General features: G+C 39.2%; 1 protein-coding gene across 2 annotated transcripts in view; it reads right to left on the bottom strand.

Annotated features, from left to right (window-relative positions):
* Positions 1–321: 321 nt before the first annotated feature.
* LOC129699800 (poly(A) polymerase gamma-like) overlaps positions 322–13,942 on the bottom strand; it is a 41,893-nt gene continuing 28,272 nt past the window's right edge. The window contains exons 14-23 of one of the 2 annotated variants that reach the window (XM_055639893.1): positions 10,393–10,446; positions 10,197–10,316; positions 7,125–7,234; positions 3,758–3,879; positions 3,485–3,666; positions 3,280–3,398; positions 2,974–3,194; positions 2,550–2,645; positions 1,458–1,514; positions 322–1,261 (exon numbers count right to left, since the gene is read on the bottom strand). In XM_055639893.1, coding sequence (XP_055495868.1) covers positions 1,163–1,261; positions 1,458–1,514; positions 2,550–2,645; positions 2,974–3,194; positions 3,280–3,398; positions 3,485–3,666; positions 3,758–3,879; positions 7,125–7,234; positions 10,197–10,316; positions 10,393–10,446 — 1,180 coding nt within the window. In that variant the 3' untranslated portion in view covers positions 322–1,162. The remainder of the gene's footprint in view (positions 1,262–1,457; positions 1,515–2,549; positions 2,646–2,973; positions 3,195–3,279; positions 3,399–3,484; positions 3,667–3,757; positions 3,880–7,124; positions 7,235–10,196; positions 10,317–10,392; positions 10,447–13,942) is intronic. The other variant, XM_055639894.1, reaches the window with a different exon arrangement.

Here is a 13,942-nt window from a genome sequence, read left to right as displayed (position 1 = left end):
ATGTTGGGTTGCATGCTAATGTATGAAAAAAATTGAAGAACAGGATTGTCATAATATAAAAGCAATGTTAATAAGAGTCTGGGCCAAAATTTCCAGGCTAACTCTCGATAATGTTTGGGTTAGTACTAAATTAGCAATACGCTAAAACATACTTTAAAATTTTTCTTTTTTACTTTTAATATAGTAGATACAAAAATAATTCTTTCAAATACATATGGATTTTAGGCCTACAAAACAGAATCAACTGAATGCATTGGAAAATGTTTATCACAATGACAATGAGAGTTACAGCAGAAAAAGCAGACATTTTTAGGCAATTACTAAATTTTTCATTCTGTTTTGGACAATTTAAATGCAGTGCTAAATACACATACACTAGAAATCAGCAGACTTGTCATCGGCCAGTGGTCGCCACTGAAACAGTGACTAGCATACAGAAGTAATCCAAAACAGTTATCTGTAAATTGTTTCCTGAAGTGATGCAATTTTGCAACTCTAAAGATTTTAACAAAACCCAATACCAGTTAACTAAAAGAGGCTACTATTTTTTGTTTTTTTTGTTATATACATAAAACATGGATCAAGGTTTCAAAGGGATAGGGTCTTAGGAAGTGGGGAGGGCACAGGAGAAACAAAAATACATCACAGGACAAGTTTTTTTTTTATTTTACAGTTATTAAAATTACACTTCAGCCTTATGAAGAGTGTCAATGCAATACTGATTTTTCAATAAAAGGCCATTCACAAATATTTACACACATAGAATGCAATGCATAATTCAGGGCATCAAAGAGATAGGTGTCCAGAGACACTGGCTGGTCTAGGAGGCCAGAAACTATTTCATCCATTTAAGGCTTCGATTTTTCTTCTGCCCCGTCTCTTTTAAGGCCTCAGGTTCATGTACATTGGTTAACCAGCGGAGACAAATTAGTACATAAATGCCATGAAGTGCAAAACCAAAATATAATTCTGGTTTTCCAGCGTATCTGTTCTGCAAGATATAGTAGAGTAGCCTTGGCCAACCCAGTTTTTGGCTTCATCACCAAGTTAGGGTAATAATTACAGAGCAGTTTTCCATTTTCATTTCAGGTTATCTGTTAACAAAATTCAACTGATATGCTAGAATGTTCAAGAATTAAATTTACCTGACAAGACAGTGTTGTTACCGATTAAGTGTTAGTCTGATGGAATTTTTTATCACTCGTATGCTACTTGTGGGGACCGGAGAAGATGCGTCTGGCAGTTCCTTGCTGGGTAGTCTCTGCAAGAAAAGTAGCACCAAAAACAAGGATGGAAAGAAACATGTTACACTGTACTTAAAAGATTAATTCTAGAGTTACAAGGTGTTTTAATTTTAATACAAATTATAGTATCCTTAAGAATCCATAATGTTTTGAATGGAGACCTTACTTGTAGTATCATTGTTCCTGTGAAGAAAGAGGTTTAATAGGTAGTACCTGTGATCTTGTGTCAATTGTTGGAATGGGCATGGATTTCACATCTTCGTGGTTGTCCTGTTACATACAGACAACAGTTTAATCAATTGAAGCAAAATACATTTCACACAAACACCCATGGGTGAAGTGTCATAATCAAATCCCCAATATAAACACATAGAACCAAATGTGCAAGTTAAAGGGCCTGTCCCACTTACGCAACTTTTTTCGGCAACATGTCGCGGGGGTGATGCCTGTATGGTCGTAAGTAGTCACCCAAAGAGTCGTACCTTTTTGTGGTCGCCGCTGGATTTTCAACACGTTAAAAATTTTCGCCGACCTGCTGCAACTATGACAGATGCCGGCAGTCGCCGAAAAACATTGCGTAAATGGGACAGGTCCTTTATGCTCATTTAAAAAAAAAAAAAAAATTTTAATGAATGCATTCATAATCTTAATACTAATGCTCAAATTGGCAAATAGTTAAACTAGACATTTTAAAGAAGCTGAATATCTACTGATTTACTCTGGGTGCTCCAGCTATTTGAGGTATTTCATATCAGCTTTCAACCAGTCAGAGTGTGGTGCGTGGTGAAGTGCTCCACCAGCACACACACTTCCCCATAGGGAAAAAAAGTGGCAAAGAAAAAAAGTGCATGTAAATGCCATCTAATTCCTGTTAATATTATTACTATAAACGTCACACTAAGTAAAATATTAATTTCTAAGCAGTGTTCAAGCATTTATGGCCTTAAACACTGGTGTTTGTGCATTTGCACAAAATCCAATGCTGATTGTAAAATCAGAAGTGTATCATCTACACTGCCTTTCGAGCAGAAGACAACACTTGTACTGTAAAGCTACTGTACACTCTCATACTTCTTCCAGGCATGTGCCATATTTGTTAAGTATGCAAAACTGATAATTAACCACAATGTTTCTAGGATAAAAAAAGCTGGCTGAAAAATTGACACTTGCACACAAAATTAATAAATGGATACATATACTGTCAATTACACACGTCTCATAGATAAAATTATTCATTTGTAGATGCAAGTGAATTATTTTTTTAATTAGCCAGTGAGAAGTGTGGTTAACCTCAGCTGTAGTTACCACTACCTGTCCATCTTTCTGACATTTCTGTCCATCCACTTCATTTGATGAATGAGGTTGATTGAATGCAGAATTATTTGGCTCAATAGCACATATCTACATGGACAGGAAAGGAAAACAACATATTAATAATCCAGAATACTTAAATACCACAAAAGTACTAGATTAAACAAGTGCATGGTAATCCCGTGTGTGTTGATACCAAGGGCAATTCCAAGGAGGATGGGTCCCAATAAATATAGTGTTTCAGTATTACTAGGTGGAAATGAATAATAAAAAGTGCACTCAAAGATAAAAAGTACTCCAGGTAAATAATTTAATCAACTATTTTGAATTCAATAATCTTTCTCCCTTAGTAGTTATTTATAAAACAATGAATACTTGTACCAAAGATTGAAACATTGATAAATCTTAAAGTATTTACCAATTGGATGTCTTTAACCCGTTTTGGAGATTCTTCTAACGTAGGAGAATGAGGTCTTTTTGAAATTGAGCTGTTTGGACTACGATTTTGTTTGGTCCCATTTGGCAGTGGCTGGTTACATGAAGATGTTAAACGAGGAATTACACTGCGTCCAACAACAGTGGGAATGGTACAGACTGCCTGAGAAGAGGGAGGATTTGCAGTGGAAACCACATCATTCTCTACAAGGAACAAAAAAGGCAAATTAAGATTGTGAAGTCAAAGTATAACCCTGAAAATTAGCTTTCAAAAACTGTTTTCACATACTTGCACCAATAACAGGTATGGATTTCCCTTGGCAAAACTGGGTTTCTGGTGAAGCACTTTCATCAGGCGTTAGTTTGGATACATCTGAGGCTTGTGTTTTCTCTGGTGAAACATTGTTTCTAATGAAGAAACAGAAAAGTTTAATTTTGATCGCCACACAACATAGAATGCTAGTAGAGCAAGTCTGACATCATGTTTTACATACTCCTGCAAGTCCCCTGTTCCTGGAGTATTTGGTTTGGAAGACTGTTGCAACTCAACAGGGGAGCTAAACGGAGTGCCGACATCGGTGTCTCTTGAACTATCCAAAGTATTCCCTTCCAAAGAGGTACGATTTAGATTACCGGCACTTCCAGTAGAGTTTCGATTAATGTCAGGTATGCTTTGCTGGAAGACAAATAAAATATGTTAAAAAAAAACCTCAAAAAACACTTGTAGCAAAAGGTCAAATGAATTCACTGCAATTTTCCACAATTACCTTCTTTTTCTTCTGTAGAAATTCAGCTGGCAAATACTGATGAAGCTGCTTCTTTTTAACATGCGTCGCTTCTATTCTCATTTTTTCCTTTAGCATGTTAATATTGTTTGCTTGTCTGTACACTGTAATATAAATAAACCAGAACTGTTCCCAGGCTAGAGCAAGGATATTTCATAAATAAATAAAAAGGGCAACTGTAGTTTGCAGAGTTTAATTGATAGCCTTTACTCCATTGCTCCTTGTATAGATTTCATCTTACGAAATTAAGTATTATACTGCAGATTTTAATCTGCACTGTTTCGTGATGCAAGGTAATGAACAATCTCGTTTAATAGCAAATATAAAATGACTCTTCAAAATAATTACATCACAATTTATAATGAAACATGGAAGGGAAGTAAAAAGCACCACATAACAGCAAAATGAAACCAGTGTTTGGTAAACTATCAATAGATTCCCAGTTTGTTCAATATATACACTGTAACTTTGAAAATATTATACAATGCAGGAGAGTCTGCATCTCGACTGTTGGGAGTTAGATATACAGTTATTAGAATCTAAAGAAGGGTTTCAACCCAAACCGTCACCTATTCCTTTGCTCCATAGATGCTGCCTCACCCGCTGAGTTTCTCCAGCATTTTTGCCTACCTTAGAATCTGATAAAAAGCTTATTAATTTGAATGCAGCAAATACTTCCAAAAGGTTTCCCCAAAATATTGAAATGTTCATCCATCAGTGATACTCCAAAGTTCATAACTATATTGACATTGAGTCATTAGCCCCAGAATATATTTTGACCTGCACACAAGATCAAACTGTACAATTAATGCAGTAACATTTCCACCCACCCCAATAACAAGTTAGTTGTTTCATTGCCATTTCCTGATGCAACTTATCTGACACAGATCAGCTCATGTTTGAATGGTATCTAGATTCTAGCAGAGTGCCTACTTTTTGCCACTCATTCAAGTAGTTGCAAATAGAAATGAACGGTCATCAATAAATGTCCTAATTTATGGCTTTCTGAAAAAGGAATCTTACTGCTGAAGCTGGTTGACTCAACTGGGACAATAGTCTGAAGACTATGTGCAGAAATGGACTATAGCCTAGATTTTTTTTCCCTTTGCTCCATAGATGCTTTAGTGACATCTGCAAACTTACTAATAATGCCTTGCACATTTCATCTACATCATTAATATAAATCACAAACAGCAATGGACCCAGCACCGAGCCACCCCACTAGTCCCAATCCCCCAGTCCAAAAACACCATCACCCACCACAAACACCATGCTTCCTTCCACAAAATCAATTTTGTATTCACGTCGTTAGCTCTCCATACAATCCAACCTTCCAGAGTAGCCCATCATGCAGAACCTCAAAAGCCTTGCGGAAGTCCATGTAGAAAACGTCTCTGGTCTTGTCCTTGTCAACCTTCTTGGTTACTTCTACTCCAATTCATGCAACACATTCTCTTCACGTGCAAAACCAGGTTGACTATTCCTAATCAGCCTGTGATTAGTCTTTGTCTTTCTCCACAGTAAACGTAGGGGAAATACTCTTTCCGTACCTTGCTCGTTCTCTTGCAACTCCTCACAGAAATGACTGCTTTGGTTTCTAATGGGCCCTATTATCTCGGTTATCCTCTTCCCTTTACTGTAATTATAACATACCTTGCATTCTTCTTAATATTACTTTTCAGAACTATCTCTTGCCTCCTTTTTTGTCATCCCGATTTCCCTCTTAAGTATGCTCCTCAGTCTCCTAAACGTCTCCAGGGATTCTCTCAATTCCAGCTGCTTATACCATGCACATGCCTCCTTTTTCCTGACCAGAATCTCAATCGCTCTCATGACCCAGTCTTTCTCATGCCCGCCTGCCTTACCCTTCCCTTTATCAGGAACACGCTTTGAACTCTCACCATCACACTCTTAAAAGCAAGATTTTCATGTTTCCTACATCTAAAAAGCAATTAGATATTTCAGTGTTTTACTGGCTGAAAATTTTAATTCATGAATAATAGTCAAGTCTAGGATTAAGGTGACATGCACGCTTACTAGATGCCTAGTGATAAAGTATCTTATAATTTTAGATATAAAATATGATACTTTATCACTTTGTTTTTACATCTAAAATTATACTTTGACACATTTACCATCCTTCAAAAAAAAGAATCTCATGAAGAGCAAATGACAAAATAAATATCCTGATTCAAGATCAAGAGCAATGTAACAAAGTTTTGATGAAGGAAAAGTAAAATAAACCTTTCATCTACAGCTCCGTGTTACAAATTACTGATTCACTTCAGAAGATCTACAGGTGTCTACTTAGTTCTCCAACGGCTATAACCATAATTTAAGTGCTTTTTAAACTAAACTGCTCTGGAATACACAATGTCACAAATTGCCCTAGCAGCAGAGACTTAGCACAAGCTGAAAGTTTTACTTTCTCTCCGCTAGCATGGGGACATAGTTGTATCCTAATAAATGGGGCATCTGGAAGGTAAAACCACCAAATAGGAAGCCGGATAAAATAGGTTGACAAGCATACGTGATAAGAAGTGGAATGATAAAGCGTGACAAAAATCAATAGATTGTAAATGCCTACCCTACAAACATTCACTGATGCAGAGGAATGTTGTTCAACTAAATGCTACTATTGTGTACACAACATTTTAGAAGGTTGCTCAAGAAATGTGATTAATAGCACCTTTTAAAAGGCATGGATGAAATGACATTGAAAAATTGCAGAATAGATAAATTGGAAGATAGACACAAAATGCTGGAGTAACTCAGCAAGACAAGTAGCATCTCTGATGATTCCTTCTCTCCAGAGATGCTGCCTGTCCCGGTGAGTTACTCCAGCATTTTGTGTCTACCTTCTATTTAAACTAGCATCTGCAGTTCTTTCCTAGACATAAGCTGGAGTACCACAAAACGATCCAAGGAACAGATTACTTTTTTGGACAAGATGATAAATTAAAATTAAAAAAAAATATATAGAGAATATGAAAATTTGAAAACATCCCAAAAATGTGAATTATTATATTGAAGAAGGATGTAGAATACAATGTCAAATTACAGTAACAATTTGTGTGAAGACTAAGTGGACAGCGAATTGCAAGTTTCTATAACTAGAAACTCCACGTGATCAACATTGAGTTAGAAGAAATTGCCAAATCAAAGCTTCAACTTTTGGTTTAAAATTAGGTCACACAACTTTTGGCAAAGTTGCCACAGACCTACTTGCTGATCTTTTTAGGTAAACTAATAGAAAGGGAAGATGTAACAATATTATTTTTCATTGTAGAACTTAATAGTATCTATGCAGTGAAAATGCTGAGATGTGCAAAATAAATCATTTGCTTACCTGTGTCAGTGAACAACTGAATATCTTGCGTCAGATCAATGTTTACACTTTCTGCATTTTCCACCTTCTTAAAAATAATCCCAATAAACCAGATGGTCACATAATTATCCCTAAAAAAGAAAAATAACACGCAAAAGGCTTTAGAAGTTATTTGATCACAGTGAATACATACCAATAACTATCATTAAATACAACATCATGGGTTTGTGTTTACAATATAGTGACACGAAGCATACTGGAAGAGAAGGTCATTCAATCCCTCAAGCCGCTTCCACCATTATGCAAGATCCTGGTTGATCTATTTTACTTCATTTATAGGTCATCTGACTGCCCCAATCTCAATGGTCTAAATTGGAGAATTCAGAATAAATTTATATAACACTTTAACAGATCAACACTTTTGTCACATAAGTTTTAGTGCATCTATGCTGCATACTTCCAAGGTATTCAAAAATGAAGGCATACCTCCAATGAGTCAGACCAAGAGCTTTTAGTATTCAATGGAGACAAACAGTGAAGGTTTCATTATCTTTTATGAATGTTCTTTGTATCTGTGACCCTCCCCAGCGTTAGAATTTGTTCTTTCAGTGTGTCTAGACTCTTACCACTCCAACAATGTTCCAATAAGTCTCAACAGACCCAGCATGTCTATTCTGAACACTATCTTTGTCTTTTTAAAACAAACTTGCATATTTTATTGTTCAGTTTTCAGGCCCAAAATCATCAATGTCAGTCACAAAAATATACACAACACAGCCCCAACCCTCTGGTGAGGCATGGAATCCAATGATTTACAATCGCTGCCCAATGACCAATCCACTACCCTGGAGTCTCCAACTATCCATAGTCTCTCAGCACTACCCTGTTAATCAGTGAGTATTGTCAATCATAATCACTCATCTGAAGAATCAACCACATTAATCTATACCGAGTCAACTCCATGGCAAGGTTAGGCACCTTTCAATACAGAAACCAGAGGCACAGTTCTCCCAGAGTCTTGCATTCTTCTCTCCGCTCATATTCCCAAGGGGATTTGTACTTCAGAAAACTTAGAAATAACTTTTTCATCTTAGTTATTAGACTAGAAATATCTGGGATATGTGGGAGCTCTGCGCAAACTGCCCATCATTCTCAGCTCAAGTGCCAAAATAATTAGCATTCACAAACAAACATGCAAGTTCCTAACTTACTGACATAGCTTTACATTTGATTCTCGTCTGCCTCTGGCAAGGGGTTGTCCAATGCAAACAGCAAGTACTCAAAATCTCAGAATGAAAAGCTGTGGCACCTCAAGCTACAATCCAAAATTATGTTTTTCTGACCTCTATGTATGCTGATTTGTTATCTCCACCCATTCAAGGTCTTTCCTGCAAATTTGTGTGGTACCAGTCAAATACCTTCTTAAGATCCAGACATACTATATCTACTGGTTACATTTGCTGAAGAACATCGGATTGGGAACATGCAGCATTGAAATGCAAGTTTATTTTAATTTCCCTTCACACAATTTTTCACAAAACTTTCGAATCACATTAGGTTTAAAATTAGCTTGTAAGTATTAAATGATGCATTCCAACATTTGACAAAATATCAAACCAACCGGTTATAGTTCTACCTTTACTTATCATAGGATAATTGTGCTGGGTGTGTCAGAACACTACAACACTGGATTAATCTAATGTACTGGCTAAAGCTGTGCTTCTATTGAAGATGGGCTGCAAACGCTTTTCACTGTACCTCAGTACACGTGACAATAAACTAAAAAGACATTTGGTACACTTCCGCATGGAAAGGAAGCATGGGATCCAGCAAAAGCTCGCCAATTGGATACAGGATTAGCTTCAGGGAAGGAAGCAGAGGATGATGATGGAGGACTGTGACTAGCGGTGGTGGACCCCATTACTATTTGTGGTTTATATCAATGCTTTGGATGAGAAGATAGTAAGTTTGGAGATGACACTGAAGTTGGTGACAGTGGAAATTATACCAGGATTTGATCGGCTGGGCAAGTCAAGTGGGCTAATGAATGGCTAATGGAGTTTAGTGTAAATAAGTGCCACGTATTGCATTTTGGAAAGTCAAGGCAGGGTAGAACCTTCACAGTAAATGGTAGGGCCCTGGGGAGTGTTGTACAGCAGAATAATCTAGGAGGATAGACACATAGTTCCCTGAAAGTGGTGTCACAGGTAGATCGGATGTTCAAGAAGGCTTTCGGTACATTGGCCTTCATCCATCAGGGTATTGAGTATAAAAGTCGGGATGTTATGTTACAGTTGTACAAGAGATTGGTGAGGCCATATTTGGAGTATTGTAGAGTCACAAGAACTGCGGGTGCTGGTTTACAAAAAAAGTGCTGGAACTCAGCGGGTCTGGCAGCACCTTGGAAGAACATAGATAAGCGACGTTTCACACTAAAAAATGATCCCAACCAGAAACGTCGCCTCTCCACGTTAGCCAGAGATGCTGCCAGATCCACCAAGTTACTTCATCACTTTGTGTCTACATTCGGAGTATTGTGTTCATTTTGGTCACCCTGGTATGCAAAGGATGTCATTAAGCTGGAAAGCGTGCAGAGAAAACTAGATATTACCAAGACTAGAGGGCCTGAGCTATAGGGAGAGGCTAGGACTTGGAGTGTAGGAAGCTGAGGGTTGATCTTATAGAGATGTACAAATTTATGATGGGAATAGACAGAGTGAATGTAGTCTTTTACCCAGAGAAGAGGAATCAAGAATCAGAAGATACAGGTTTAAGGTGAGCAGGGAATGGTTTAATAGGAACTAGACAGGAAACCTTTCCCACACAGAGGACGGAAGGTATACGGAATGAGTTGCCTATGAAGGAAGTTGAGACAAATACTATAACAACATTTTTAAGACATTTGTTCAGGTATATATGAATATGAAAGGCTTAGGGAGATATGGGCCAAACACAGGCAAGTGGAACTAACATACATGGAGCATCTTAGTCAGCATGGACAAGTTGGCCCTGCTTCCATGCTCTATGACTGACAAATGTAACATCTTTATGCCATGAAGCAATTAAAAAAAAAAGTTAAACACCAAAACTTACAGGTTATGTTGTTCCTTTAAGCCAGGAAATGATTGAGGATTTACATGGGCAAGAATGATGTAATCGTTTCGCTCAAGATTTCCAACAAGTACACGAATTTTAGACTCAACAAGTCCAACCCTAAAAAAGAGAAAATATTTAAATTTAATAGTGAAATAAGCTAACAAATCTTTGTGTACATTAACAGGATATTTACCATTCTAAGTGATGATCTTCAGTGGATGCACTTGCTGTTAATACAATGTAGTGCCTGTAATCAAATAAAAGAGTTTTAGTGTCCTTTAATTAACTAAAATAATCTCACATTTCAAATGGACTTGCCACAAGTTTCAAGGAGTTAGCTCAGATGTTATTGTCTTCATACTCGCTGCTTGGATTACACATTGCCCTGCACTTCACAGAGTTACATGAAAGTTGAAGCATGGAATGAAGCCATTCAACCTTACATGTGCATGCTTGTACTATGCAGGTACCATCCGGCCAGAGCTACTCTTTGGCCTTCTCCCTATTATCTGAAATTTTATTTTGAAGTACTTCACTCAGCAATTAAATTTGCCTACACTCTCATTGCTGATCTTACATTCCAGACCCTACCACTTGTTGCATATTAGTATTTTTCTCACGTCACTGAATATTTGTTAATCACTTCTGGTGTTTTGACTGTTAACCCACTGCAACCTCTACCATTATAACTTTAAATACCATGAGGTACTCTCTCAAAGTGTGCCCTGGAACCTATCACAGATTTCCTGCGTGACTCAGAAATTGAAGTAATGTCACTATGGATTTTGTAGATTGGTTACTCCACACTGTAGTGCTTTAGTATTAGAAGCTCTGCCTACTACACTGTTCATATTATCGTAACCCAGCCTGTGCTGTTAGTCTATTTGGCTGCTACACAGCTGAAGAAACATGCTGTAGTGTACTGTAAGTGCCTTTTAATAAACTCTGTTGTACCATGTTTGTGAGAATGACTGGGTCATATACATGGTGTCAGAAGTGGGATCTGCCAAAACAAACTTTTGGCATCCAGAACAGAGAACACGGATGCACTGCCTCTCTGAGCAGCAACTTCCTCTACGGGTAGTGTGGGCGACTGATCGCTGTGTTTAGGTCTCTGGGGTTGATGCAGATTTGGATTTCTTCCTTGTTCTTCTTTGTTGCAACCACCATGGTGGAAACCCAGTCAGACGGGTTGGTGACCGTAGCAATGACACCCAGAGACACCATCCGCTAGAGCTCATTGTATACTGTCATGCATAGCATGCGGAATACAGTGTGGTGTTCGGACCACAGGTAAGACATTTGGATCAGTGGCGATGTTGTACTTGATGGGCAACTTTCCAAGCTTGTTGTCAAATAGTTCTTTGTATTGTGAAAGTATCTGCTGAGTGGAGCCCTCAGTGGGAGAAATTTGATGGACAGCTGGCCCAAAGGTGACCAGTCCTAGATCCTGGCATGCGTTAATGCCAAGCAGAGTTGCAGAATTCCCACGGACAATGAAAAACTTCAGTTTGTGAGCTTGTGACTCCAGGCAGCAATTCAGTTCAGTTTCTCCAAATGGGAGCAGTTCCCCTCCCCCGTAGGCTTGCAAAGTGGCCGAAGTGTTTGCAATACGTTCGGCATTACGGATTTGTTTAAATTCAGATAAAGACATGACATTGCACTTGGCACCAGTGTCGATCTTTGCAACGGTGATGTTGCTGTTAACGAGCAGAGAAACTTCAGGGTCAAGTTGCTTGTTAGTGGAAGCAATCAGCAAGTTGATGTTACAACTGTTATCTTCATGCTCTGGGAGCTGATCAGGAGAGGGCACTTCCAGCTCCTGGTATTCGTTATCAGTAGGTTCATATTTTAACAGGTGCACAGCCTGCCTTGAGAACGAACGAGCTATGCATGAATGACAGCATTTCATGAAGTGATTCATCTTCTTACAGTAGTGGCAATTTCTTCTGAAAGCAATGCAGACTTCACGACCTGGAACGTGGGAGCCGTCACAGTTAGAGCACCGTTCGATAGATCTCCGAGGCTGTCGAGGTGGTGCGTGGGGTTGTGAACGCCGGTTATGATAGGTGTCGGTAGCATTGACACTGTACGAGGAATGTGGCCCAGGGCCCAAAGACTTTGTGTGAGAAACAGTTAGTTCAGCAAACCTGCAAACATGCTCAGCTCGGGCCAAGGTCAGTTCAGTATCGCGGAGCAGTTCGTCTTGTACCTTATCACTAAGCAGACCTCCTTCCAGTTTGTCGCGGATGAGATCCTCACACAAACCCCAAAATGGCAGCGTGCAGCCATGTGTTTTAGATAGTGAAAGAAATTTTCAGCAGGTTCTCCTTGCCGTTGGTAGCGAGCAAAAAAACTTAGTACGTTCAAGTATGGAGCTGGCACGAAGGTCACACAGCTGCCTGAACTTAGCAAGTAGGATTGCAGGGTCATCAATAGTTTCAGCAGCTACTACAATCTGGTTGTTGTGATCCAGAACTGCAGGCTCGTAGTCGAAACGCTCAGCGCACTTCATTTCTTCAGGGCCAGCGACGTAGCTGAAGCAACATGCTGTAGTGTAGTGTAAGTGCCTTTCAATAAACTCTGTTATACCATGTTTGTGAGAATGGCTGGGCCATTTACAGATTTGTCAATGACCACTGTCCACAGAAGACTTCATGAACAGAAATACAGAGGCTACACTGCAAGATGCAAACCACTGGTCTTAACTACTACAGGCCTGTCGCACTGTAGTCATGAAGACCCTTGAAAGGCGTGCTGGCCAAGCTGAAAAATATCACAAACCCCCGCTGGACCCTCTGCAGTTTGCATATCGGGCCAATAGATCTGTGGATGACACATCATCCAGTACTTAGACCGCCAGGGAACCTAAGCAAGGATTTTAGCTCTGCTTTCAACACCATTGTGCCAGAGCTATTACACTCCAAACTTTCCGGGTTGACTGTGTCTGAACCCCTCTGTCGGTGGATCACCAGCTTCCTGACAGACAGGAAGCAGCATGTGAGGCTGGGAAAGCATATCTCGGACTAAACCCTCAGCATAGGAGCACCGCAGGGCTGTGTACTCTCCCCACTCTACACCAATGACTGCACCTCCACTGACTCCTCTGTCAAGCTTCTCAAGTTTGTGAACGACACAACCCTGATTGGACTGATCCAGGATGGAGAGGAATCTGCCTACAGACAGGAAGTGTCACAACTGGCTTCCTGGTGCCATCGCAATAACCTGGTGCTCAATGCTCTTAAGACAGTGGAATTATTGTAGACTTTAGGAGAGCTCCCCCTCCCCTCACTAACCAGCAACAACACCACGGTCACAACTGTGGAGTCTTTGAAGTTCCTGGGAACCTGCAGATTAGTGGCTCATGCTAGGAGTCATGTTTTTGTAGTTACGCCCACTAGCTTATTAGCGTCGCGGTCTACTACACTCGTCAGTCAAAAGTGAACTCTCAAGTGAGAACTTGTAGTTGTTTATTCTACATAAACAGTGTATAACCGGACTTGACGCGAGGTTTCTATTATCACAAGGACTCTAAATCAACATTGTAGATTAATGGCTCATGCTACGAGTCATGTTTTTGTAGTTATGCTCACTAGCTCATTAGCGTTGCGGTCTACTGCACTCATCAGTCTAAAGTGTACTCACAAGTGAGAACTTGTAGCTGTTTATTCTACATAAACAGTGTATAACCTGACTTGACGTGAGGTCTTTATTATTACAAGGACTCTAAATCAACATGGTGT

Source organism: Leucoraja erinacea, chromosome 8 (assembly GCF_028641065.1).
Source record: "Leucoraja erinacea ecotype New England chromosome 8, Leri_hhj_1, whole genome shotgun sequence".
In the NCBI taxonomy this organism is placed as follows: Eukaryota; Metazoa; Chordata; class Chondrichthyes; order Rajiformes; family Rajidae; genus Leucoraja; species Leucoraja erinaceus.
Note: the sequence above shows the minus strand (reverse complement) of the source record. Positions and strands in the feature narration are given on the sequence as shown.